Here is a 27,935-nt window from a genome sequence, read left to right as displayed (position 1 = left end):
AGAATTTTTCTCTCATATAGAGACGTCTCCTTATAGCACCAAAGGGCTTCGAATTTTGACCTTTATTTAAAACTCAAGGTCATTGAGCAGTGAGGAATCTTTATGCCTGTCGTAACACGAGGCCTCGGTTTTTAAGGTCTTATCCGAAGGATACACAATTTTCACTCCAAAGTGCCGAGCGCTTGGCAAAGGAACAGTTCCTCCCCATTTTTATCGACTTAGGTCATTCGCGGCCGAGATAAAAAAAAACGCACGACCTTCCGTACTTTCTATGGAAGAAATACTAGTAATTCAAAGTTTGAGAATGTTATGTACAGATCTGTTAAAAGTATTATTGATAGTTTCATTATCCTTTTTTGAACCTGTGTGCCTACACATAATTATGTATTTGATGGAAGTTACATTTGTGAGAATACAATATGACTTAAAAACAATAAATCAAGGACGGTCGTGTTAGATGTTTATTTTTTTTATTTAAACTGAATCTCTGATAAAAAGAAAAAGGAAGAAAAAAAGCAGAATAGATGTTTATTCTTTTCCTAAAACCAATGAAGCAGGTGAAATATGACCAAGTCACGCCACAGCGACCCCTTATGTTGTCCAGCACAATAAAAAATAGCATTTCAATGAATCTACACTCACTGCTTTATATTTACAGCCACAGGCGTAGACACAGTTTCAGCTGAAAAATTTCAAATTTATTTTTCCATTTACAAATATTTAACTAAGGTCTGTCTAATGATAATAAGAAATTTGAACTTCAGTTTTCGAGATACAAGACAGATTTGGAGCTCCAAACCTTAATTATGTAAACAGGGTCCGATTCATGTTTTGTTTACATAGATAAATGTACTAATATATTTTCGTTTTAAGTAGATGTTCAATAAAGAAATTAATTCTAAATACAATCAAAAAAGGTTCTAGTGATTTCTGAATTTCAGTTTGGTACAAATATGATATTTTCTATATGTAAACAAAACAATGCACTAGCCTTGTTTACATTTTGAAGAGCGTTAAGTTCTGTATCTCGTTTGTTAATCAATAAATGATGCTCAAATTTTTGCTGATCATTAGATGATACCTTAGTTAGGAATTGTAAGCATTAAAATTGGTTTAAAAATTCAGTTGAAACTGTGTCCATATCTCTTTAACTATTCCGGAATCTTATGAAACACCAATTACTAGTACCTAAGTTTTAGCACAATTAAACTTACTTCTAAGTTACTATACAATACCTCTAGGTTACAACATAATCAAACGCTGCAAATACCAGACACTTATTTTGTAAATACATTGACCCCTACCTATTGTTACCACAATGTACCTATACTAGTGTCAAATCGGACGATTTTTAACATAACCTCCCGGGTACTCGTTTACTTTTCACTTTTCCGATCGAGTAATCGTTTACTCGGATGTTTTTTTTTTTCGCAATGCACCACTTTTTGCAGAAAATATACTCAGAAAAATATATTTTGCTGGTCTTCTTTTATGTTTCTGCACTTTCTGAAGTGATCTATTCGATTTTCCCCTCTTTAAACTTTTATTAAAAGTTTTGGACTTTTCAACTCTTTAAACAATCATTCCTCTTGATATGTAAAACCAGGTTTTTGACGTCGTTGTCAGTTTTTTTAAGAATAAAAATGGAATTTGCAAAATAATTTACTTACCTTATCAATGGTCATTTTCAAAATTATTTTTTAAAATTTAACATTTTGATTGTACATACAAGTACATACATGTACAAGTAATTCGACGTTAATATATAAAACGATACTTAAGTTTCTATATGACAATATCTATGTAGTTTTTAGAGCTCAAGTCTTCCAAAATTCTGTCGGAATTCCCATAGGTAATAATTGCGCCCCGTTATTAGCAGATCTATTTTTGTTTTCATAAGAAGCAAAATTTATTCAAAAATTTTTAAATGAAAAGAAGTCTCTTGCTTTGCCTTCAATTTACCATTAGTATATAGACGACTATTTATCAATTAACAATTTTCATTTTCATTCCAACGTTGATTCGATATATCCCTTTAATCTCGGAATAAAATATACCATAGAGTCTGATCTGATATGCAAGAGGGTACTCAACGGACGAACAATTTCTTTAAAGAAGAAAGCTACTGAAAAATAAATTGATGAAACAAGGATATCAAGAGTTTCATTTAAAGTCATTATTTCGCAAACCCTATGGTCGATACAACAAATACAATCTATCGCTAAATCGAATGTTGAATGACTGTTTTTATATAAATTTTAGGCCATTATTTTTACACTGAAGTATTTGCGAATTTTTTTCCATTTAGCCTATCATGACAAGGAGCAAACTGCGAGTGTGACGGGTTGATAGAGGATTGTATTTTTCTTTCAGAAATTCTTTCATTCAGTTGAAAAGTTTTGTTTTAAGGTTGAAAATGAATTGCTTAATTTCAGAATCTTTTTTCTCCTTGTGCATCTGCCAAAAAATAAAATAATGCAATACAATATCGGAAATTCCAACATTAAGGGATGATTCATAAATAAGAGTATGAATGAGGTAAAGCACTTGAATCAAATGTTAGTGACATCGAGTAAGGAATTCAAAAAAACCCCTCAACACTCATGATCATTACTCATTAAATATAACTCGAGCTCGTCACATGAATTCATTTTCCTCTTAAGGTAGAACCTATGTCGGAAAAATCTTTGTCACAATATTTTAACACTTTTCGAAATAAAAAATAAGCACTCGCTTATCAATCAGTTAAAAGCACATGACATGTTTCCTTGTTAGTAAATATAGTACAGTCCGTGAAACTTGGAATGGTAATTCCATACTGCGACGTTACGTTATAAGTCATTTTTAGGGGCACTTGTCATAAAGAGAATATGAAAAAAACCTTCTTTAAACATCGTCGTTTTAGACTTTATTATAACAGAACAGTATTATACAATATTTCTCAAGAATAATTTTTTTTTTCAATTGACATAAAATAGTAAAAATTAAGCCCATATATAAAAAAAAATGGTAGGCAAATGAACTCTATTTTTTTTAGTCAATTTTCCATCCTAAATTTGTAAATGTTTTTCAGAAGTCTTTGTCACAAATTTTTTAATCTTTAATATGCTGAAGAACAAGCTGACATAATAACAAAAAAGTGATTAAAATGTATACCTTTCAACACAAATTAACGAGAGACAGGTTATATAAGAATTCTACTTTTCTTGATCTTTTTGCACTTACAATGGGTTTATTTATTAAATGACTGTTTTGGGTTACTTTCAGATTTCCGATGCAGATATTTAATTTAATTAAAAATTGTATTTTTCTTAAAAAGATCATATTTGATAAAAAAAAATGTAATCAAACAACAACAATGAAAAATATACATGAATATATAAGGTAGAATTCTTCTCTGGTTTCTGACTAGATGAAACATTAAAAGTATATTTGCTTTTATTGCATTTTTACCCGTAAAATACTGTAATTTATTCATTGAATAAAAATGATATCCTGCCACAGTGTGATGAATATCAGAAGTGCGGTAGAACTCTCTATTTCCCTTCCCATAACGAAGATTGCTGTAAAAAATCTTCCTTGACCTAATATAAGATAGATGGAAATAAATAAACCATTCTGACAGCGAATAAAACTGTCAAAATTACCAAAAATATGTTGCTAAATCCATGTTTACAGTGTTTTCACCTCACATAGCTATGACGTCTCAACCGCTCAACTATGACGTCATGAGCCTATGACTGTATTACAAAAAGACAGAGGCAAAGGAAAAATCAAGGATTTTTTTTTTAAATGTAATAAACATAAAATTCAATGTTTTGTAGTTGAATATGGAATTTATTTCACTCGTGAGACAGGATTTTTTGATATTTTCACTCATGCTTCGCACTCGTGAAAATATAAAAAATCCTGTCCCACTGGATTCAATATTCCATATTCAACTACAAAACATTGAATATCCTCTATATATGTCTAATATATTGAGGTGTAAGGAATTTAAAAGACCATATTTTTCTTTCCTCATCACAATTGTACAACTTTAAATAGAAATGGTAAACTGCGTTTGAAAACTAGCAGGGACTATATTTTTGGCGGAATGGTGGCGTATGAAAATATCTTCTTTTCTGCCTTTCAAAATTATAATAAAACAATGAATTTAGTTATAATTTTTACACAGTCGAAGACTTGGAGAAATTTTCAAATGTAAGTTATATTAATAATATAAACACAACTTATTGTGATAATGTATATGGTATGCAACTATTTCGAGGGAATGCAAAAATCCTTAGAAATCTTCAGTTCACAACTAAAATAGAAAAGTAATATCGTGATGAAATGTATCTGAGTCAAAGATGTGTTGAAGATTGTGTGTAAATTTTGTTATGTTTGTTATGAAGTGATGTGCATTCTTATTCGTAATTATTTGTTAAAGCAATATGAGCTGCAACCTTGATGTCGGAATTTTTGTTGCAAAATTGTGAATAACTATTTAAATGACAGAAAAAAAATAACGTTAATAAGCTTGTTTTGTTCATATTTGCGATGGAAGAACTATTTATAAGCGTCGATTGAATCAAAATTACATTATTGTCGTACTGTACAATAATGCTTTCTTATATAAAACTGTATATTGGATTTGTATATAGAAGTCTTTATTCTGCTTTATTTTAGTCTATTTGATCATAAGGTGTAAGTTACACACAAATTTATTATGATAACACATTTTAACAGCAAAATAAAATTTTCAAAAATGCAGCTCATATTGCATTATAGCAATATGAGCTGCATTTTTGAAAATTTTATTTATTTTATTATTTTACAATAATGTAATTTTGATTCAATTATTGAAATACTGTAATTTATTCATTGAATAAAAATGATAATGATAATGATAATGTTAATTCATTACATGAAATATAGTCTTAAATTTTTCCAGACAAAGTCAAGGTCTAGTAAATGAAAGATGCCTACAAGTTTCTCTTATTTCAGGAATGTCATTTAGCTTTACAACCAAAAATATATAAATAGAAGATATACATATTAAGAGAATTTTGGCATGATTTTAAAATTGTATTCCATAGACGTAGGTTCTACTTTAAACCTCTTTTAATATAACTTGTTTTTAATTTCAAATCCTAAACACTATTCTAAGTTGGTTTGTATTCCTCTTACTAGTATATGGAAATAAATAAAGTTGACTAAATTATAAAAAAGATCGCTTACAATTTTTTTTATTTAACATATTGACATCCCAATAAAAGTTCCATCCTGGTTATTTTTATAGCCAGAATTTAGTACATTATCATTACAGAAAATTGTCGCTCCATTCATGGAAAGCTCGACAACAGTCAATCTGGGTTTTTGCACTAGCTCCGCAAATTTCTTGAAACCACAGTTTGAACTCAGCTTCATTCTTTTGCAAATACTTTCCATAAACTTGGGGAGCCTGCAAAACATTATTTTTACAAGTTCAAGTTCAAGTTGGTTCTGTCTAGCTATTCAAATCTGGCATTGACGAATTCGTACGCATTTTGAAGGATATGGGGATAACGAACTGTAATCGATACCAAAGTCCATGAAACAATACAAAATAGGAGCAAGACAAAAACGGACCTCTAAAATATCAGAGGTGGGATCAAGTGCCATATATTTTTTTTTATCTCACAAAGAAAAAGATATCAGAACTGTACTATGATACAGACCAAACTAAAGCCTTTCTCAGCCAATCTTCTACCATATACCGGTCCTACTCCGGGTATTGCAGTTACTGGCTTGAATGCCATCGACTCGTTGATGAAGATGATATATTTCTTGCTTGTTGAATTCACACTTTTATGAATATTGTACGCAATACATCTTTTAAAGATGTTCTGCTTCATTGTAATATTATTTAGTTGTTGGATATTTTATACATGAGACTCCAATACGACTTAAAAAAACACACGAAAAGTTTGATAAAATACTTCTTTTTTTTTTTTTACCGGATTCGTGTTTATCACATGCGCATTATTAAACATTGATTTGTTTTTTTAATATTAGCAGCTTGTCATATTGCTTATTAAGTATATGTGTAAGGATTTCAAGGAAGTCAAAATTCGTCAAAAATAGTTTATCTTTAGCCTTGTTTGTGTAATCTGATTTATCGTCCTCCAAATTTATGAGACAAATATTGAAACACCTTTCCAGGATTATATATTGAAAATTTAATATTTACATTTACATGTACAATGCCTTTGTCCGATATAAAATTACAAATTGTAAATGTACTTTATTTCCCCATCATTGTATTGGTGTGGTTCCAAAAAAAAAAACCACGTGCAGGGCGGGACAAACAGCTAGTCAGAAGCAGGGCTTGGAGCACCTGGATTGGCGGAATCAAAGCATGTAAATATAAAGAATTGTCAGATTTTAAAAAAATGTGGATTTAAGAAAAGGTGTCATTTTATTATGAAAAGAGAAGTATATGCTCCAAACATGTTTTATTATTAGTTTTCGTGTATTTAGAGAGATTCATTAGAATATGTACATAAATCAAAAGGAAGGACTACCAATGGAAATTTTTATGTTCGAATTGCACCAAGTAAAGTTAAGCAGATTTCTTGCAAGGGTAGACCAAATATCTGTGACATTGGGATTTTTCCTGTGCCTAACGACGCAGTTGCATATAAGCTTAGGGAAATAAATTATATTTTGAAGACAATAAACTGAATAGAACTTTTCCATAGGTCATATTAGATAGATCTAAGACATGTGAGATATTTTTATTCCCCAAAACACATGAAAACAATCAAAGGAAGATTGTACAATGTCAAATATATCATGGGAAATGAGATTTGTCAGTGCCTTTGGGGCATTCCTAAAGATGAGTATGCTGAGGTTTTCTTTCATGGATACAAAGACATAATACATGTGTAAAGGGTAACAGGGAATGCCTTGAAGGATTGAAACTCAAAAGAATATGTATTATGTACTTTTTCATATTTTTAGATGACATGATGCATTAATTATTAAACGATCCTCGTAAAAGATCAGCGACTAGGATGCGCTATGTCTTTCTATGACGTCCCATTTTTTTTGGTGAAGTTTTTGATCAGATTTTTTCAGATAAATCGTTTCTTCGCTGATTGTCCCGTCCCCCGTCCGATACAGGGTCTCTGTCACTCAAATACAGAGACTTGTATTTATATGATACCGCCGTGATTTCTAAATTACTAAAGGTTGCGGTTTATCAAGAATTACAATGTAACTGTATCCATATGTACATTAAAAACATAATTCTTCAATTTTAAAGTTATACAGACAACAGGTCAGGCATCAAAACTACTCATTCATTTAGTCTTCACTCTTTTCTTATGTACTTTTATTTTCAAATTACTAGTAACCCTGTTCGGGTGGTTATAGTGTGAGGCATATTTAGCGAATGTTTATTTTAAATAATATTAGTAAAATTTTATTTTAATTTTGGTGCAAATTTAATTGTTATGCCCAATAATGTAATTCTTTGAAAGAAATAATGGAAAATATTGTGCTTTATTTGTTGCTAACGTATTTGAAATTGACCAAAAGAACAGTCTTTTGTAGTACCAGTGATAATAAAAGGCTTTACATTTGTTCTACAATTAAAAAAAGCGTTAACACGTGTAAAAAAAAAAACTACAACAATTACGACGAGATAGAAAAGGGAGACAGAGTGAGACCTATTCAACAAAGCGAACGTTCGAGAGCGCTCGCCAAATTTCCTTCTACAAGATTTCCGACAGAAATATTCGATGGCACTCTGTTGAACATGCCTCCAGTGTGTCGTGAGAAGTCCAAAATCTGGGACAATGATATACAAAGTACATCTAATTAACATTTATAATGTAAAGTAGACACTCGTATGAAGAGAAGTCGATCATTCATTTTAGCTATTTAAATTTAAATCAATTTAAAGATAACAAAACATAATAAGATGAGTACGCCAATTACGTTAAGTACTTACAAAAGAATTATAGAAATCGTATTTTCTATAAGCAATTGCTAGATTGGTTACAAGTGTTACAAATTGGTATGGTTAATTCCTATGTACATGTATATAGAATGCTTGTTTTAAACGAGAACTAACGACTCGGTGCTTAATTTGTCTAGCAGTGATGAGTACGAATGCATTTATAAAGTACCATTATTTACACATCAAATATGGATGTTTTTCTATGTTTTCCCGACTATGACAAGGAGCTCGAGCACACGACGAGTTCGACCGTTTGGCATGGGATGCTCCTCAAAGCTGACTCCAAAGCACCTGAGCCCATCTCTGATATTTTGCCCGTCCCTGATTTGTTATGTTGAGCTTGAATCCTGTTCGTTATCTTTATTCATGTATATTGTAGCTGTTGTTTGAACAAATGAGATATAAATTCTGTATGAGCAATTTTTAAAAGACATTTTAGATGCAAAAATATACTTGTTCTGAGAAATATAAATCAAATGCGTTACTTTTTTCCAGACATATTATGAATAGATACTTGGCTATTTGATATTAAGAAGCATTTGTTTAACATGTTTAAGGTTTCTATTCACGTTTTGGCAAGTTACGAGGATCTAAATTCTTTTTCCTGTTGAATCATAGCCCTTGAGCTTACTGTGAATCTTCTTGTAGAAAGTCGCCCATTTGAAAATCTCTGCATCAACACTCTTATTCTACATACTGTAAGTTGTTTTAATTCCCGGTTTTAAAATTTCACGATTTCTCCAAAAGTACCAATTGCGATGGTTTTAATTTCATGCTTCAAACAACTGATTCAAAATTTAGTATAAGCATTTAGATTTTTTAAAAAATTAATAATTACGAGGGTTGATCCAAAAGTAATGTCACAGTGTCCATATCTTTATAGTTGGCGTCATATTATCAAATATAATATACCAAAAGATGCACAAAGATAAATCGAATTAAACTTGAATTTTTCATTCAATAATGTTTAACTGAATTTATTTTATAGATGCTTAAAACATAGAACACATGGGGGGTCGCCGCGTCACAACCAAACGTCACAAATTAAAGTGTACTTTTTTTTAATTAAAAAGACAAACACATTAAAAAAAACATCTATTAAAAGCGCCTTATCACAAAATATTTGAAAAGACAAAAATTTACATCATTTTCTAGCCTTAAGTTGCAAAAGTATATGACATAATTGCTAATTTTTATTTAAAAAACATCGTTGTTTTACTCCGGTGCATTGCATTGAAAAAAGGGAAATGTCGAAATGAGCAAAGACAGCCAGAACAAACTGTAATGCATTTTAGCTTCAAAATGGAGAAATCATCAGAAGAGACGGTAACGTTGATTCACCAGTCTCACAGAGGGAAAATGTAAATATAAGAGACTTGTTTAGATAGTTTCAACGATTTTGGATGGGTGATGGGTCATTGAATGCTCAGCAGATGACAAGAAGACCGAAAGATGGGAGGACTGACGGAAGCGTTCAATGGTGTGTGGCGTTGTCAAAAAAGACAGACGGTTAGAGCGATATGTGAAATTTTAAGTTGGTCTTATACTACTGTTCAAATAATTTTGACAGAAGAATTAATTATGAAAAGAGTGAGTGTACGATGGTTAGCAAGTTTTCTTTGAGGAAGTGAAATTTGTGAACGTGTTTGTGGATCTCTCATATTTTTTAATGAAACGAAGGGAAGCGTTTAAATGTACGACGTCGCGTATCCGTCATATGGCGTTACCTACATGTAGGTGCGGCGACTACCATAATCACAATTTGTATATAATCCGATATTTTGAAAAGTATAAATCATGCTGAATTGAAATTTTCAGGTCTACTTTGAAATAAATGTAGCTTTCATCATTAATAATTCTGTTATTTTACGTCCACGGGTAGCGATTTTGTCGAAGTTGTGAGATTACTTTTGGATCAACCCTCGTACATTCTTAATGGCTTTAATTTTGCGGAAAAATGATAAATCATGAACACAGCGAAATTAAAACCATTATGATTATTTGCCAATCTACAGTATACAATGAATCACAATACTGATACTTGTGCTGTAAATTTGAAAAAAAAATTCCCTATCGTAAGGACAGATAATACATTTTTTTTTCTTTGGGGAGACCTTATATCATGTCACAATATGAAAAAATCAGCAATATCACATAGGCTGATTTTTACAATTTTGCTTTTCCTAATTTATTTCATCTGACTTGGTATATTTTTCTAAAGTTTATATTACACTTTCAGCACGAAGGTAACATATTCTGATTTTTTCTATCTGTGTACCTTTACTGAGTGTGTTTTGTCCATATTTGTAATTATATTGAATTATTACTGATATTTTCCAAGTCTATGTCATTTTCCAGTTCTTATGAGAAAAAATTCTAAGAATTATCCACTTTTCTAAACTTGCGACAAGATATTAAGTCTCCTCCAAAGAAAAAATGTTTATATCATCTGTCCTTAAATACCCGTAGCAGATGATACAAATTAAAGTTACATCTACGTTATGAAGCATTGCATAAAAAGTTAAAATCAATGTTTTTGTTATTTTTTTTTTCATTTTACTTTTTTAAATAAAATGATCGAGAGGTTATTTTCACAATATTTATTGTCCTACTAAAATTGTGTAATAATCAGTAACTGGTATTGCAAACTAGCTTTTCAATTTTTTTTTTTTTTTTTTTATATTTTTTGAATATTTTCCTCCCTAGGAAATTGTATTTTACTGTAGACAGCCAACACACATGATAATTTTTTTTTAAATAAAACATTATCAATTAATTAATGAATTATTAATGGAATTCAAAAACCTTGAACGTTATCCATATGTGACTGATAAAAAAATTACACTGATTTTTTTCAATTTACATAGAGCACACTTCTGATGTGTTAGTGGTCCCATTTGCTGTTCTCCAATTTGTATTTTTTAATGGTAATGGATTTGTTAGGTTAAATACCGTTCGTTGTCTCAAAAGTTCTATATATATTCTTAATTAGAGGAATGTAAAATCATGCATAAAAAATAATTTTCGTTTATGAAAAATACTTAATTATAAATGAAATATGATTTGAATACCGGTAATTGTACAACGATTCACAATAACTACTTGACAATGAAGTAGAAAGAGGAAACACAAAGCCACGAATGAATTGAAAAAAAATATCTACAATTAATCTACTTGAATAAGTAGGAAATTCATTAAACAAAAAATACTAATTAATGAGAATAAGACTCACTGTATTAACGGATCTTTCAATTATTCATTCATTCATTATTTAGTAAAAACAGAACTATGTTACGGATCATCGCTTTATTTGTGACATTTCAGAGGATTATTTTCCAATCAAATGCATACGGTAAATTGTAAATTTATTTAACTTACTGATTTCCTTTTTCGATATGTTTCTTGCCATGAGATTTGTCTCACTGATTTCATTTTCACATATATTTTCAGAAAACATTGCCTTGAATAAACCGTCCTGGCAAAGTAAGCAATACGAATATTATCCAGGTGATCCTAGAACACATGCAAGTAATGGCGTCGACGGATTCAAAAAGGACCTCTCATCTACAGGTGGACAATGCGTCATATCCGGTAATAATCTTCCCACTGCCACCTGGTGGGTAAATCTGACATCAATTCTCAGTATACATCACATCACAATTTACTACAGGACGGAAAATATTAAGTGGGGTAAGTAGAAAAATGGCTTGACCATACCAGTATATTTTTGATAAAAAAAAGTATGATGTCTGATATCGGCCTTTCACATTCAATGCATTGTCTTCTACTTTGTCATTAACTTTAAGCTTTACCCTATTTGGCACATATCCTTAAAACTGAACACGACTCGTGATTAGGCATTTGCCATATGAGATTTTAGAATCTACGATATCGCACGAGGGTATACCCTTTGCATTCATTACACCTGACTACTTTATTGATATGGATACCGGCAGTGGAAATTCCATATTGATTGTAACACTTAATTCAATTATATCGTAAAAATATACAATACGTTCCGAGAGAATAATTTCTAATGCATCTAATTTTGTCTGCAAAGTTTCATTCAAAATATTTATATTAATATTTGAGCAATACACAGTTTTTTAAGGAGTCATTTCTTTTTCAGAAGATTTAAAAAGGTGTGAAAACTGGGTTTTTTCTAATAACATCGAAATTAGATACTGACACTGAATGTATATAAGACTTAGAAAGCAAAATGCAGTAATTCAACCTATCAAATTTTCTAACATACAGACCAAATACAACATTTTGACAAAAAAGCTTGTCTATATGGAATATGATATGTAGATCATTCAATTATGCTAGAAAATGGTTCCAAAAATTTGTCACACAAGTACAATAATAAAATGTCTGTTCTAAAGTGTCTTCTTTTTTACATAATAAGCATTGTGGTGAAGTTTGAATTTTCATTTGAAAAAGTAGTTTATTAAGTGATAAATATCAATAACTTACTTTATACTAAAAAGACTGCAATTATGTTTCATTAGAACACACAAAAGGTAGCATGAATTTTTTTCCCAAGAGGATGGGTGAAAAATTTGCGCTAAATATTTTCTCCCGTTTTTGTACACATGCTGGTACTTCATATAAATTTTCTACTATAAGCAAGTAAAATATTTTCTTGACTTTGAGATTGAATATTGTTCGTTATCTCCACATCCTTCTTTACAAGAGATTTATGACAATGGATTTATTTTATCATTGAATCTTAAGATCAAAGAAATTCTACTGAATGAAACTTTTTGTATTGTCTTATATATTTTCGCCAGTGATATGAAATCGCATTTCTTAAACAAAAATATTCAAAAATTTCTTAAAAATAAAACACCAAAATCTGATATATTAACAATTCAAGTGATATCTAAAAGGACTAAATTCGAAATAACATTCTTTCGTATCTTGCATAGACTTGGTCCAATTTTTGGTAAAAGAAAGTTTTATTTTTGAATAGATGTCTACTTACTAATATATTTAAAACAATATCATGCTTAGAAATGACAAGTATAAGAGTATATGAAAATCCAATCCAAGAATAAAACATTCACTTTTTAATGCATGGTTTTAAAATTTTCTCTCAGCTTAAAACTGCATCTGCATTTTGTGTTTTTGTTTGTTGGCTAAAACTTTCCCGTTAAAAATGGCTCACATTAATCTATGCATGAATTAAGATTTAAAATATTTATATTTCAGGTCCTAGTAATGGATTTACAGCACGATTTCTAGGATTTTACTTATACGTATCGAACACAACCTACAGAAATCTACAAAAAACAACAAACAAACTAACAAACAAACAAACAAACAAAAACAAAAATCCCAAAATAATAAAGCAAATGAACAAATCAGTGAGAAGAAAATGCATACGTAAGAATAATAATAATAATAATAATTAACTTCTAATGATTGTTCGATCGTATACTTTAGTAACAGGGTGAAATCAATAATACAAGAGGAATATAAGTGTGTACTAAAGTGTGGCTTAATTTGTGTCAGCATTGGATATAATTAAACATAAGTGTCGCAAATAATGGATTGGGAGGTGAAAAACTAGAACTCGTAGGCAAGATCTTGGTCACTTGGATATTGCATGAGAAAACTTTTTGAGAAATTAGAATCTTCACAACGTCAGTAAAATAAATGAAGTAAGCTGAATTCGTAATTAAGTTCGTGTTTTTACGGGTATATACATCTTCATCCTTAAATAAAAGTATAATTACAGCAAATGTCTAATTAGGTCTTTCCACCTTTCCGTGGAAAGACCTATTGGTATTCTTCTGTTTCTTATTCTTCTTATTTTTCCGCCGTGTGATTTTGAGTTTCAAGATATATCAAAGAGATTTATAGTCCATAAGAATGTACTCCATTAAATATTTTTGCAGTTGACCCTGCGTAAATGAACCTTCAGCTTTTCCGAAGTTATTGCCCCTTTTGCAAGAAATGCCTGTTATCACTAATCCTTCGAAACCATAAACCGTAGAGGTATGAAACCTTCACCAATGTCTTCGACTAATTAATGAGACTCTTCAATCTATTCATTGCAAAGGCATTCGGTGACCCCTTCAATGAGTAATTGCCCCTGAAACTTTTTAAATTTTACAATTAATTTAATTTTTTTAAAACGACAAGTTATAGAGATATGGGACCAACTGCAAAAGATTCATTGACCTTAAAATTCATATAGAGGTCAAAGGTCAAGGTCATTCAAAAAATGAGAAATTAAGCATTTTTTATATCTCTTTTGTCTTTTAACATATACTAAATGTCTATGTATCATTAATATGTATTTTTAAAACTGTTTCACAGATTTCATTCTTGTCCCCTAACATGAACACATTTAAAAGTTATTGCCCCTTGTGCGAAAAACCTTGTTATCGCTACTCCTCCCGAAACCGTAGACAGTAGAGGCACCAAATCTTTACTATCGTCTTAAGGGTCTTTAGGCCTAACTTCACTGTGTAAGTGAGAAATGATCTGATGACCCCTTATATGAGTTATTGCCCTTTAACTTCTTTGTACATACTATTAAACCTTATAACTTAAAAACTATAAGTCATAGAAGCATGAGGTCAATTGCATTGTGACCCTTGACCATTGACCTTGAATATTTTTTCAAGGTCAAAGGTCAAGGTCATTCTCTTATTTTTTATTTTTATTTTTTCTATGCTTTAAGACAGTTTTGGTTTCTTTTTCATGGAATTTAATTTTTTGGAGTCAGATATAAAACAAATTTGAAATTCAAAGAAGGTGGAAAGACCTCTTATTGTTCTGTGAACAATAAGTCTCCTAGTTTTCTTTACATTTTGTGTTTGAAAGTGTTGTTATCACTTGTATATAAAAATATTTTTAAAAGCAGTTACTACATACATTTAATAGAGAAAAGCAATATTCGAAGTGTCTTATCATATCTGACGTAAAAGGGGAAGCTTTTTTATAAAGTGTTTGCTTGTCAGGTTGTCCAACGTCTGGATATTTTGGTCCTGATTGTTCCCTTAGATGTCATACAAACTGCCAGGAATACTGTAACATCGAGACTGGGGTTTGTTTAGGATGCAAACCAGGCTATGTTGGTCAATATTGTGACAAAGGTATTAAATGAAGAGTTTGTTATGCAATTATTGTCTTAATAAATTACAAACATGCATTATATTTTGCAGTTCTCTAGTGCAAATCTATTCAAACTGTCAAGGTTTCGGAAAATGGGACCACCGAAATATACTGAGACTTGATAACGAATTGATTTCTTATTGAAATATCTTTTCAGAATGCAGTGGAAGACGTTTCGGACAGAATTGTGAAGATTTTTGTGGAGACTGTCTAGACTTTGAACAGTGCCATCACGTTAATGGGAAGTGTCAAAACGGATGTGAACGAGGTTATCAGGGAACCAGATGTACTGAAAGTAAACATACCATTAGATTTATTTTTGCTGTAAACATAAAAGTAGTTTTATTTTTGGTGATGATCAGGCATTTGTATTGTAATAGCCCATGATTTTGCAGTGTTACTCTCTGATAAATCTTTTGCCTACGTTTTAGTGTGTCCAATTGGATTCTATGACAAAAGCTGTGAGAAGAAATGTAGCCCGAATTGCCTCTACTCCAACAGATGTGACTCGAAATCCGGTGTATGTCAGGGGGGCTGCAAAACGGGTTGGGAAGGTGTCCTTTGTGACAAAGGTAAATACACAGAGCATGGTGTTAGAAATCCTGTTTCAGGGAAGAAAGATTTTGAATATTGGTTCCTTGTGTCTATGAGCATAAATTATTTTGACAAATAAGTCCCAGGAATAAAATAGATTTCTTCTACAGTCCATGAAACGTTCTACTTTCCCACTTGAACGTTGAACAAACGCCGAACGAACGCTGAACGAACTCTGAACGAACGCAGAGCGAAAGGTGAGTGAACGATATGTGAACTGTGAACGCAAGTTAGTGAACGATGTGTGAATAGTAAACGAACGCAGGACGCGAACGGAGCGCAAACGCGAGCGCAAAGTTAACGGTGAACTAATAGTGAACTCAAGATAAACGATTTATTTGGAACTCCTCTGATCTTTTTCTTGCATTGAAACTATTCTATTGTATTCTAATGTCAGGTGCTAAAATATAAATAAACAATTCATAGATAAATTAATAGATAAATAATAAAATAAAATAAATTTTACAAAATTTTCCTCAGAAAATTGATATATGCATATTAAGTAAAAAAAAAAATACTGTTAGTTTCTTACGATATTTTCTACACATATATGTAATTAATCAAGAAATAAATTAGATGCTTGTTTCCTTATATCTTTATAAATGTCATCGTAACCTAAGATTGTCTTTGATTGTTTTTCCCATTTAAAATACTTACTTTATTTTTTAAAATTAAACATACATATTGATAACTTATACAAAATAATTACTTATACAAACAAAAAAACTTTAGGGAACATCGATTCAATTGCTAAGATTTTTTTACGCATCCCAAAAATTGGTTGATTTTCATATATATCGATAATCGTATCCCATTATCAAAGTATCGTAGTGCGTTTCGTTTATGCTTCCTTACTAAACTTAATGACTTAAGAAACTAATGACTCAACACTAGGACAATATCTCGATAATTTATAATCATGATCTATTTTGTTCATCTTTTACAATACAGTGGATCTTGTTTTTCTTATATACTTTTATTTCTTTTTCTTTGAGTAAATAAATACATGTTAATATGGTGTGCATTTTTAAAGTATAATTTGAATTTAAGTTTATGCACAAATCGGAAAAAATCATTGATTCTACTTGTTACAGACTGCAACAAGAAGAATGGAACGAACTGTAACATACGATGTGGACACTGCCGAGGAGGAGCCGTGTGTAATCAGATTAATGGAGTCTGTCCCAATGGATGTGCTGCGGGATACATGGGAGAAAGTTGTACAAGAGGTAGCAACCTAATGATAGAAATATCAACGAGCGTTGTAATGCGATGTTTCTTGATATGAATTATTGCATTTTATAGTTGACATATTCTCAACCGCCAATGCTTAATACCCGCTCAATAAAAAAATTATATGAGTGTCAATAACGAGAATATTATCTTTTAAGGCAATAAATTATTACAAGAATATCTCATGTTTACTAATATCTCTCATTGGATATTTTTTGATATCCTACAGTTGTGACGTCACAATGTTTTTTTGTGGGAAAATGGCGAAGTAAAATAAAGTTCATTTCTGTATATATTATTGAGTGTTTTTATCCCCTCACCATGCTTAGGTATAAGGACACAAAAATCATATCCAAACACAAATCATGAAAATCCTATATGTACACAAAATGAGAAAAAAGTATCATTTTTCTTGGCAGAATGCGACAGTGGTTGGTATGGTTTGAATTGTAAGCAGAAATGTAGTGCATATTGTAACGATACTGGAGTTTGTGATCACGTGACTGGGTCCTGTAAAGATGGTTGTAAAAGTGGATGGCAAGGAGTGAATTGTTTTGAAGGCATGATTTCATTTTATTTCTATATGTCAATTTATTTTTTCTGTTTAATCTATATTTTATCAGATTTCTTGCAATTTCATTCGCAACGCCAAAAAATGTTTATCATACATGTATGTGGACTAGATCATTCAGAAATAATTTCATAACACTTTGATAACTTGTGGATAAAATGTTAGGCACATATTTGTTTTAGTACAGTTAAACTTCAAAATCTAGAAAAGAACTCAATTATCAAAATATTCGACAAATTGACTGTTTGATAAATCAAATTTCAGCTTTTGTAATAAGAAAGACAAAACAGTCAATAGTGCCTTTGAGATATAGATAATTTTCTGTATTTTTGTAAGAGAGTTCTGGGAAAAAAATATATGAGAACAAAAAGCAACTTATGTATGAAATATTTTGTCATTTTGTTTTGGTCATATCCGTGTTTCCTTGAATTATATATTTAATTTACCTTGACAGTAGAAGCAAACATTACTGGTAAAATCGAATACGTTAATTCAGTCAGCACCTGTGATTCACCCCACGTGCTTATATCTCTGTTCTCTGTCAGTATTTTGGGCAGTTTTCTGTTGGCTGGGTATATTATCTATCTAAGGTATGTATCAGTTATTTTAGTCCTCGAAATGGAGGTACAGTCACTTGATATAAAGATGTTAAGTATACACTGAAAGATGTTGACTCCTTAAGAAAAAAATGACTGGATATAACGTTGAAATAAACATGATAAACATAAAAATACTCTTTTTATGTCATCTGACTAAACACATTTCATTTCATGCACTGTTCTCTGGCCCCTGTGGTCTGAGGGGAGGGAGCCAAATCCACTAAATTCAATGCAATCTTTAAAATCTTTTTACTTTTGGTTACATGATGCCTATGTAACCTGTAAGGTCCATAGACCTCTTGTTCATATCATATCTTGTATCAGTTCAAAACACCAATATCAGCCAAATTGCTGATACAAGACGTGATACATGTATATGAAAAAGAAATGTATTACTTTCTGATATTCTCTGTTCCATAAAATATTACCCTGAGATCATATTATTGATTCATGTATTGTAGAAGGCTATTTTGCTAAATTTTAAAAGTAATGACATGAAGAAAAGTGACATTTTATCTAATTACAGGCGGAGAATGAGTCAATAACCCATGGTCAGTAATTCACAGGAAGACTGTGAAAAATCCTTAACTGTCGAGAGCGGAAACCAGAAAGAAAAGATGTACGATACCCTTGGTAGCAATACCAGTCGTGCTGACGAGAAAGAGGAAGAAATCGACATGCCTTTGCAAACAGCCTAGTGGATGTATTAACATGATAATACATGATAATTTTCCACGAATGAATCACGCTGTTTTAAAGAGCAGCAAGCATGCTATTTACCAGAAAATCCTTTGATCGCGCTACTGTTGATACATATTTTATGCATGAAGAATGGTAAAATACGAGATACGCAGGCTTACAGAAACATTTCTTGAATAATTCGATGTATGACGAAGTGTTCTTATGTAAATATGCATCTTTTTTACTTTTATAGAGTATTATTTACTGCTGTGACTTTGGATGACCGTTTTAGGAGTCAGTGTAGCAGATAAAGTTATATCAGCCTTTATAAACAACTCATTATGATGTGTTGACTTTTCTATCTAAACATGTAATTTGTATTTATCTCAGATAAGTGCATATAAAAACATCAAGTATGTATTTAATAAATTTTATTGTGGCGAAAATTGGGCACGGCTGTTTATCCAGAGACACAAATTATGAAAAGCTATTGGTGTCTCTGGCAACACAACAAAGCAAATATTACATATTAAATATTCAAACTCAGGTTCAAAGTTCAAAGGTCAAAGTTCACAAACACCATAGCAGAAAGTGGTAAAAGCCTTGACCCTGGGAGGTGCAGAGGTCAAGCACTTATTTATGTATATCTAAATCCAAAGTTTACTTTTCAACTTTCATGAGTTACATGACTGCATATAAGGATATTTACTTAGTGCCGCTCGTTTATGCACATCTCAGCTGGAAAGAAACGGACAGCCGTACCGGATACTATAAATTCACATTATTGTTTAATGTTTGCGGTTAGAGGAAAATTATTGGCTCCTGGAAATGATGCATGACTTGCTCTTGGGATGAATCACTTCCATATAAATGGCTGTTCCTCACATCACTTTCGCATTAAATATCTTGAAAGTCCAGAATGCTGTGAGTCCATCGAGATACTTGTGGTTCAATCCCCTTGGCAATGGCTGTTCCCTAAGGTCCTAGTTTCATCCCGTAAGTCCTGTCATGTTGAGCTTGATAATCACTGTAAGTCTTCGTCTGAAAGCATTAAAAAACCAGAAAAGCAATATCTATTCTAAATGGGTGAGGTGGGTGGGTGCTTCATATTAATAATACACAATAACAAGCTGGAAAATTTTTACCGACCCAAGATGATGCTGGAATATTGAAAAAGGAAGTTGCAACCAAAGCGCCCTCAGGTGTTTTTATTAAAAGGGGGAATGATCAACTAAAATATTTTACAAGAACGATAATCACTAGGAATAAGTACTGAGATTTAGGTAAAGCATTTAAATATGCACTTCCTTCGATAAAAGCAGCTAATTCAGAGTGAATTAGCTTTGAATATTATCTCAGATAAGTGCATATAAAAACATCAAGTATGTATTTAATAAATTTTATTGTGGCGAAAATTGGGCACGGCTGTTTATCCAGAGACACAAATTATGAAAAGCTATTGGTGTCTCTGGCAACACAACAAAGCAAATATTACATATTAAATATTCAAACTCAGGTTCAAAGTTCAAAGGTCAAAGTTCACAAACACCATAGCAGAAAGTGGTAAAAGCCTTGACCCTGGGAGGTGCAGAGGTCAAGCACTTATTTATGTATATCTAAATCCAAAGTTTACTTTTCAACTTTCATGAGTTACATGACTGCATATAAGGATATTTACTTAGTGCCGCTCGTTTACGCCACAAGTTCCCAACCACAAGTTATTGTGGTAGGGAACTCCGCCACCATATGGGTGGGGGTAGAGCGGCAGAAGTAGCCATGCCCAAGCCAAAACCTATCATGATTGATGAAATTGATTCCCTGTAAAATTAAACCTAACCCGAATTATACATGGATTCGATGTGATGACCCTAATAAAATAGTATAGATTTTGGCTATGAGTAGATCAAAGAAACATGTACGCATGTCTATCACTACACATGTAGAAACCAGGAATATATAAGCAAAATACATAATTGAGAAACAGATTAAATATTTAAAATCTATTTTATATCTGAATTAAAAGGAAACTGTACTAACCTTATTACTGTAAATTACCTATTTATTGGAATACAGCCGTACATGTATATCAAACTAACCTTATGAGAAAACCGGAGAAAACGAACGTTGTCAATCCAACTCGGATAAGTATACATGAGACCATACAAAGGTGAACATTTTATTGAACTAGTATCCCCTGAATTTCTTTGAGTAGGATCATGTGCTTGAGAGAAAGCATTCCCTAATGCCTGTTGAAATTTGCCTCAAGCCCTATATATTTTGATTGGCGCAATGGGACATTGTATTGAAATTTAGAATAAAAACAAGGGCCTACCAATTGGTACGAAACGTTAAAGTATGACCTACTTATGGGTTAAATCTACTAACACGGTCAGTAAAACGGCAATAAAATTTACAAAATCTAAACTTTAAAGAAGGTTTATCTGTGTTTAACAAACTAAGTTACAATTCTGGTTAAAGCTATACTGATTAGCAAACATGGCACAATACGGTTGATTTAGAAATAATATTTTAATATACCATATAATGGTAGCTAGCTTAGGACACCCTCACCACTAATATTCAGAGTTGGGAAATATGCCACACTTCCAGCAAGAAAGTAAATAATGTTCAAATTAGAATTTGTACGAGAAGTATGTCCAATCAATGACCAGTTGGAGCCATAAAAATTAATACTCAAGCATTTTTGTGATTCTAAGGTTTTGCCAAAAATTAATTCCAATACACAATTGTAGACTTAGTGAACACTAGTGATCTTTTATGCTTCGCTGATAAAATAATATATTCTTGTAGTATATGAAATTAAAAGTAAATATTTGCACAAAGCATAATAAATTGTTAAATTATTTGTTTTCTAAATAAATAAATGATAATCAGCTGCACATCATATTTCGATTGTATGATGTACATGTATGTGATAAGTTTCATTTTCATAAAAATTGAAAAATAATTAGAACATGTAAAAGACTGCAATGAAATAGGTGCAGATCTAGTAATTTTGTAGTGTGTGTACATTTTGAATGTTTAGTGTATGTAAAGGATGGAATGTTTTGTGTTGTGTATGTTTAAATTAGTGTATGTAAATTAAGGGCTGTATGAATTCAAATACACCAAGGGCAATGGGCAGCCAGCAATGAGCATGCCCCAAATCAAATAATCAAACATCAACAACACATATTCATGACATTCAAGATATTGTAGCTAGAGGTGATGATTAACATGATTAACAGTTGATGCATTGTGTATGTTTAGTGTACATGTATGTAAATTAAGGGCTGTATGAATTCAAATACAACAAGGGCAATGGGCAGCCAACAAGAGCATGCCCCAATCAAATATTCAAACAACATCAAACAACACATATTCACAATATTCAACATAATTCATAAGCTACACATCAACAATGTAGCTGGGAGGTCATGATCAGATTTTTTTTTTTTTTTTTTTTTTAGTAAAAATGCATTGTTTATGTTTATTTTATGTAAATTAAGGGCTGTATGAATTCAAATACAAGGGCAATGGGCAGCCAACAACGAGCATGCCCCAATCAAATATACAAACAACACATATTCACAACATTCAACATAATTTATAAGCTACATATACAATAATGTAGCTGGAAGTTCATGATAATTTTTTTTATTTTTTTTTTATTTTAATGCATTGTGTATGTTTAATGTATGTTTATTAAGGGCTGTATTCAAATACAACAAGGGCAATGGGCAGCCAACAACGAGCATGCCCCAATCAAATATTCAAACAATATCAAACAACACATATTCACAATATTCAACATAATTCATAAGCTACACATCAACAGTGTAGCTGGGAGGTCATGATCAATTTTTTTTTTTATGCAGTGTGTATGTTTCCTGAGGCATGATGCAAGATGTAAGTGTAAAATGCTCTGTGTGAGTAGTTGTTTTATAAATTTATATTAATAAGAATTTTTAGATGGACAATGGGCTTTATTTTGGAGGATTAATGTATTCAAAATTGATTTTAGTGTAAAGGCTATTATAATAATACTTGTGCAATGTGCAACCTATAGATGCATGCATGTCTAAAACATTCATGAACGATATTTAAAAATAAACATTGTTGCTAACAAAGGAATCAGCTAAATAGATTGTCATGAATTGAAATTTTCCATTTTGTTAAACTGTTTAGGCCGTCTCTACAGTCTAGCACATCAGAGTTGCATTAAAAGTATGATTCAGTGTTTTCCTTAAAAACCGAATACCAGGCAAATTGACCGCTTCAATTGACAAAAATGTTGCTTTGAAACAAAATTTATTGTTAGGTACTCGACAGATAATTTGTTCATAAACATCAGCTCCTAGCATGTTACAACTGATCTCTAACCCCTTACTCTGAAATAAGGGAAAACACTGTATATGTATGGTGCCTAAACTCGTTAGACACTACCTATAAATTTAAAGAGAGGTTAAAAGGAGATATAGCAGAAATAAAACTGCTTAGTTAGGCAAAACCGTACACCAGGAATTATCATCAGATTCTACATGTATGAGGTGTTCCAGATTTCTACATGAGCACAACAGTCCTGCTGGAAGTGAGTATAAATTTATCTGGCTAGAATTTGATAAAACCATCCAAAATATTTAAGAGAGAAACTTTTAAATTGTATTTAGAATGTACCTTATTTTTATCTGAAATCCTTTTTTTTTAAAAAAATAATTTGTCTTTGAAAATTTTTAAAACAGCAAAAATGTGAATATAGGGCTGATAAGGTACATATTCGATTCCTGACCTATAGGCTGCATGATGAATTGTACCCATTTGCTTGTCACAATTTGCAACCAGTAATTGTTGATGACAGAATTTTAAATATCGATCTGAATTGTAATTTATGAGAAATTTTTAGATTACTCGTCCTGCTGGGCGTCAATACATATAAATTCGTGCATCTCGGGCGGTCAGGAGCACGGTTATTTCAAACACTGTTGAGAAACATGTCAAGTGTCAATTATGGTAATTTAAGTGATAATACCAATATTACCTATTTGTATTTTATAAACTTAACAATAGGTAAATAACAAGTGAATTTAAATTTCCCATGTCAGACTGATTTACAAGAAGTCATGACTATATTAAAACAATTTTATCAATAAATAACTTGCTTTCAGTGCATTAATTATATTTTATTTCCTGAATTTTACCATTAAAAATGGAACCCCTGAATTGTTGTTCTTCGAGAGCAAAACTAGAAGAATAAATCTATGCGCAATTCTAAAATTAAACTAAATTTATAAAGTTTCAATTCTGATATTGACTTAACGGACAGAAGTATCGTTCTTGATCCCACTTACCTTTTATGAAACCGATTCACAAGTAATAAAATACTTAGTCAATTAGTGGACTAAAACTGAAAGACTGAAAGTAAACAATAAAACATTAAGTAGTGTTTTTCTTAACTGGAAGTTGAGTGTTCAAACTAAACTACAAAACCAAATCCGGAAAAAAATCACTTGTCAGATCTCTCAGCAAATGCCCGGATAATTGCGGGGTATAGAAAAATCGTGTTAAAATATTAGTTATTAAATCAATCTAGTAAGTGCAAACGACCCTAGTTTTAATATATCGATCATATATCCGCATCGACATGTAACGTTAATTTTAGAGTTACCCCCAGTCCCGATTATTGAATATTAGGCTTGGTCACGACCCCCCCCCCCACATTTAACTATGTATTTTAAATACATTTTTATCTAACTAGACCCTCTATTTATAACTAAGACCCCATCTTACAAGCTTTACAAAATGGCCACGCTCCCCCCCCCCCCCCAGGAAATCCATTAACATCGGGGACAATTGACTAACTATACCTAATCCTATATTAAAAGCTGAAAATATCACTTTTAAAAATGCCTTCTCCAAATCAGTTAATAATTTCAATGACTGCTTCAAATTAATAATACACAATAACAAGCTGGAAAATTTTTACCGACCCAAGATGATGCTGGAATATTGAAAAAGGAAGTTGCAACCAAAGCGCCCTCAGGTGTTTTTATTAAAAGGGGGAATGATCAACTAAAATATTTTACAAGAACGATAATCACTAGGAATAAGTACTGAGATTTAGGTAAAGCATTTAAATATGCACTTCCTTCGATAAAAGCAGCTAATTCAGAGTGAATTAGCTTTGAATATTATATATGAATAAAAGAAACGTAATATTATTTAAACTAAGTGTGTTGAATTGGCGTTTTCATTTATCGGTGGTCAAAAGGTAATACGAAAAATTCATAGGAACAATGAAAGGATGGGAGATATATAGAAAACGCAATTTTTTTTTTTTACAATTATTTAAAATTCACTGGGTTTTGGAATTTGAAATAGAAATCTAAAAATCGTTTTCTTTTTTTTTTGTATTTGAAAGGGAGTGTGATTTATTCAGTGCCCAGGAAAGACGTAAAGAATGCAGAGAAAAAAAATGATTAGCAATACTATTATATTTTGAGGAATATGAATTAAGAGAAAACAAAATAAGGATTTTTCTACGTACAAGTTAATAAACTAATTAAAAATTAGTTTGGTCCTTTTCATTCACCTAAAAATTTTTAAAACATAATGCATCCCTACTTATTTTTACCACAATGTACCTAAACTAGTGTTGTCAAATCGGACGATTTTTAGTAACCCGTTACACACTTACTTTTCCAATCGGGTAACCAGTTACTCGGATGGTTTTTCTTATGACCTCAATGCATGAGAACCCATTTTTTTTTTTTTTAGAAAATATACTCAGAAATATAAGTTTATATGTAACGTTGTTACCATTTCTTTATCAATATCATCATTTATGAACCGGTTCAATAAAACACATAGAAAAAGTTTGTGAACTTCATTCTTTATTAACAAAACCTGCACAATATTGAATATTTTCTGTTCATTAAATTGAGGTTGCTTTAAATCCCATGTCTACATCAGTTTTAGACACCTCGTTATTTATTAATTTATCAGTCATTGACCCACTCTAACCTAATTAAGTTAACTTCTAAAACTCTCTAATTTTAAATTAAAGCGTTCCAGAAGTTCTTCACCGAATCTCTCTATTGTAAAGTTAAACAGGTTTTAAAATTTTTCTAGGATGCATCAACTTAGAATTATGATTAAAGTTAGTAGAAAACCAGTTTCCTTTGAACTTTTTCTTCGTAAGTCTCTGATTTTTTCCTACACTAAAAGAATAACCGATGAATAATTTTTTTTAGATATTAATTATACACGCACCATTCGGACTTAACTTAATATGATTTAAGTCATGTTATCAAGACAAATAGAGGTATAGCCCAAGAAGAATAACTCTCACTCAAATTCACATTCTTTAACCCACATCTATTGGACATGCGCATTTAGCACTTCCTTTTTCATCCTCCATTGTCCAGTCCAATTCAGCATCCCACCACCCTCCCAATTTACCAGATTTTAATAAATTGTTCCCCTTTTTGACAAGTTTTGCTGCTGTCTTTTATTATCTGATTTCAGGCAGCATCCATACCTTAGACTATCAGCAAACGGACCCATTAGCGTCATGGCTTTACTAAAGACTCCTCCCACTGTTGGCTACATAGACTTCTCATCGACATGGATTTTCAAAGGACCCATTCCAATGCAGCGTATTCGATTGTGGTGTACATGGACTTTTCATTGACATGGCTTTTCTAAGAACTCATTCTAATGCGATATACATGGACGTCTCATAGGCTGATCGAATTTTGCTAGAAACTCGCTGCTGATCCTTTTACCTTCCAGGGTCCATGGCCAATAATTGGGCTTCTCTAATCGTATCATTGTCCTATGATATTTCTACATCATTCACTGTTGTAAAAGTCGATGTAGATCATTGTCCTTCTCATACATTGTTTCCTGCTCATTCCAATTCAGTTATCATTGTTTACCATTGAATATCATTGAATACCATTGAATACCATTGAATATCGTTGAATATCATTGAATATCGTTGAATATCACTGTATATCACTGAATACCATTGAATACCATTGAATATCACTGAATACCATTGAATATCATTGAATATCATTGAATATCGTTGAATATCATTGTATATCTTTGTATATCGTTGAATATCATTGTACCCATTGTGTAGCAATTACTCAATTGTATTGATACCTTGTGTACATCATTGTGTTGATAATTCATTTGATAAATAATTGATAAAGCCACGACAGAAACTGCCTATCATTGTTTGTCTATTTTGTCGACATAACTTTAGAAAATAGGTCCTTTATGAATTTGGACAGAGGAAATTCACAATGTTTGATAAAAAATTGCATTTGTTGATATCATAAAAATATCCATAAGTACATTAAGAAACAGATTTCTTCGATTTTGATGGTTGACTATGTAGACAAAAGCCAGGCATCCAAATTACACACCCAGTTTGTCAACACTCTGTACTTATATACTTTTATTTCCAAATTAAAAGACGGACTAGTAACGTTGTTTGGGTAGTTATAGTGTTGGGTATAGTTAGCGAATTTTGTATTTTGAAAAAGTTGAATAAGACCTTTTTTTTCATTTTAATGGATTTTTAAGAAATGTAATGCTTAATATATCAATTCTCTGAAAAAAAAAATCATGAAAATTATGCTGCTTTATTCTTTTGTCATGTTTTTAAAATTCGCCAAAAGAACAATCTTGTGAAGCACCCGATGATTTGTTTAACAATTTAAAAAAAAATATGAACAAGTCAAATTAATGGAGTCTGTACCAGTCGATGTGCTGCAGGATACATGGGAGAAAGTTGTACAAGAGGTAGGGAAAATCCTGACGTATAGCATCCGCTTATGATAAAACGCGAATTAAGCAATGCAATGCTTATTGATATGAATAATTGCATTTATAGTTGAAATATTCTCAACTGCCAATGCTTAATCCCTGCTTACTGAAAGAATTACATGAATGTCAATATCAAGAAAGCCTTTAATGCAATTGATTAACACTGATATCTCTCACTCGATATGTTTTGATATCCCACAGTTGTGACGTCACAATGGTTTTATGTTGGAGAATGGAGAAGTAAAATAAAGTTCATTTCTATATATTGTTGAGTGCTTTTAATCGGTCGTCATATCTTGAG

At 31.5% G+C, this 27,935-nt stretch overlaps 2 protein-coding genes across 2 annotated transcripts; one reads left to right on the top strand and one right to left on the bottom strand.

Moving 5' to 3' along the window:
• Positions 1 to 5,297: 5,297 nt before the first annotated feature.
• On the bottom strand, positions 5,298 to 5,924 carry LOC134229139 (barrier-to-autointegration factor-like). The gene is made up of 2 exons (XM_062710851.1): positions 5,703 to 5,924; positions 5,298 to 5,446 (listed from the first exon to the last, which is right to left on the bottom strand). The coding sequence occupies exons 1-2, from the start codon at positions 5,877 to 5,879 to the stop codon at positions 5,306 to 5,308; spliced, it is 318 nt and encodes a 105-aa protein (XP_062566835.1). The 5' UTR covers positions 5,880 to 5,924; the 3' UTR covers positions 5,298 to 5,305.
• Positions 5,925 to 7,786: 1,862 nt separating this feature from the next.
• LOC134229156 (multiple epidermal growth factor-like domains protein 10) lies at positions 7,787 to 18,813 on the top strand. Its single transcript, XM_062710860.1, has 8 exons — positions 7,787 to 7,838; positions 11,441 to 11,680; positions 14,965 to 15,099; positions 15,276 to 15,413; positions 15,550 to 15,690; positions 16,807 to 16,941; positions 17,365 to 17,505; positions 18,686 to 18,813. The coding sequence occupies exons 1-8, from the start codon at positions 7,787 to 7,789 to the stop codon at positions 18,811 to 18,813; spliced, it is 1,110 nt and encodes a 369-aa protein (XP_062566844.1).
• The last annotated feature ends 9,122 nt before the right edge of the window (positions 18,814 to 27,935 follow it).

Source organism: Saccostrea cucullata, unplaced genomic scaffold (assembly GCF_032062105.1).
Source record: "Saccostrea cucullata isolate Sc308-1 unplaced genomic scaffold, CSIRO_AGI_Scuc_v1 ctg572, whole genome shotgun sequence".
Lineage (NCBI taxonomy): Eukaryota > Metazoa > Mollusca > Bivalvia > Ostreida > Ostreidae > Saccostrea > Saccostrea cuccullata.
The sequence above is the reverse complement of the archived record's forward strand: the minus strand, read 5'-3'. Positions and strand labels throughout refer to the sequence as shown.

What these genes read in the sequence shown, in the direction of transcription:
- LOC134229139 (XM_062710851.1), bottom strand. Translation starts at nt 5,879, where the DNA reads ATGAAGCAGAACATCTTTAAAAGATGTATTGCGTACAATATTCATAAA. An exon ending in CTGAGAAAGGCTTTAGTTTG is followed by an intron (nt 5,447 to 5,702) that starts GTCTGTATCATA and finishes AATGTTTTGCAG; the next exon opens with GCTCCCCAAGTTTATGGAAA.
- LOC134229156 (XM_062710860.1), top strand. Translation starts at nt 7,787, where the DNA reads ATGCCTCCAGTGTGTCGTGAGAAGTCCAAAATCTGGGACAATGATATA. An exon ending in TGGTCAATATTGTGACAAAG is followed by an intron (nt 15,100 to 15,275) that starts GTATTAAATGAA and finishes ATATCTTTTCAG; the next exon opens with AATGCAGTGGAAGACGTTTC. An exon ending in GGGAGAAAGTTGTACAAGAG is followed by an intron (nt 16,942 to 17,364) that starts GTAGCAACCTAA and finishes TTTTCTTGGCAG; the next exon opens with AATGCGACAGTGGTTGGTAT.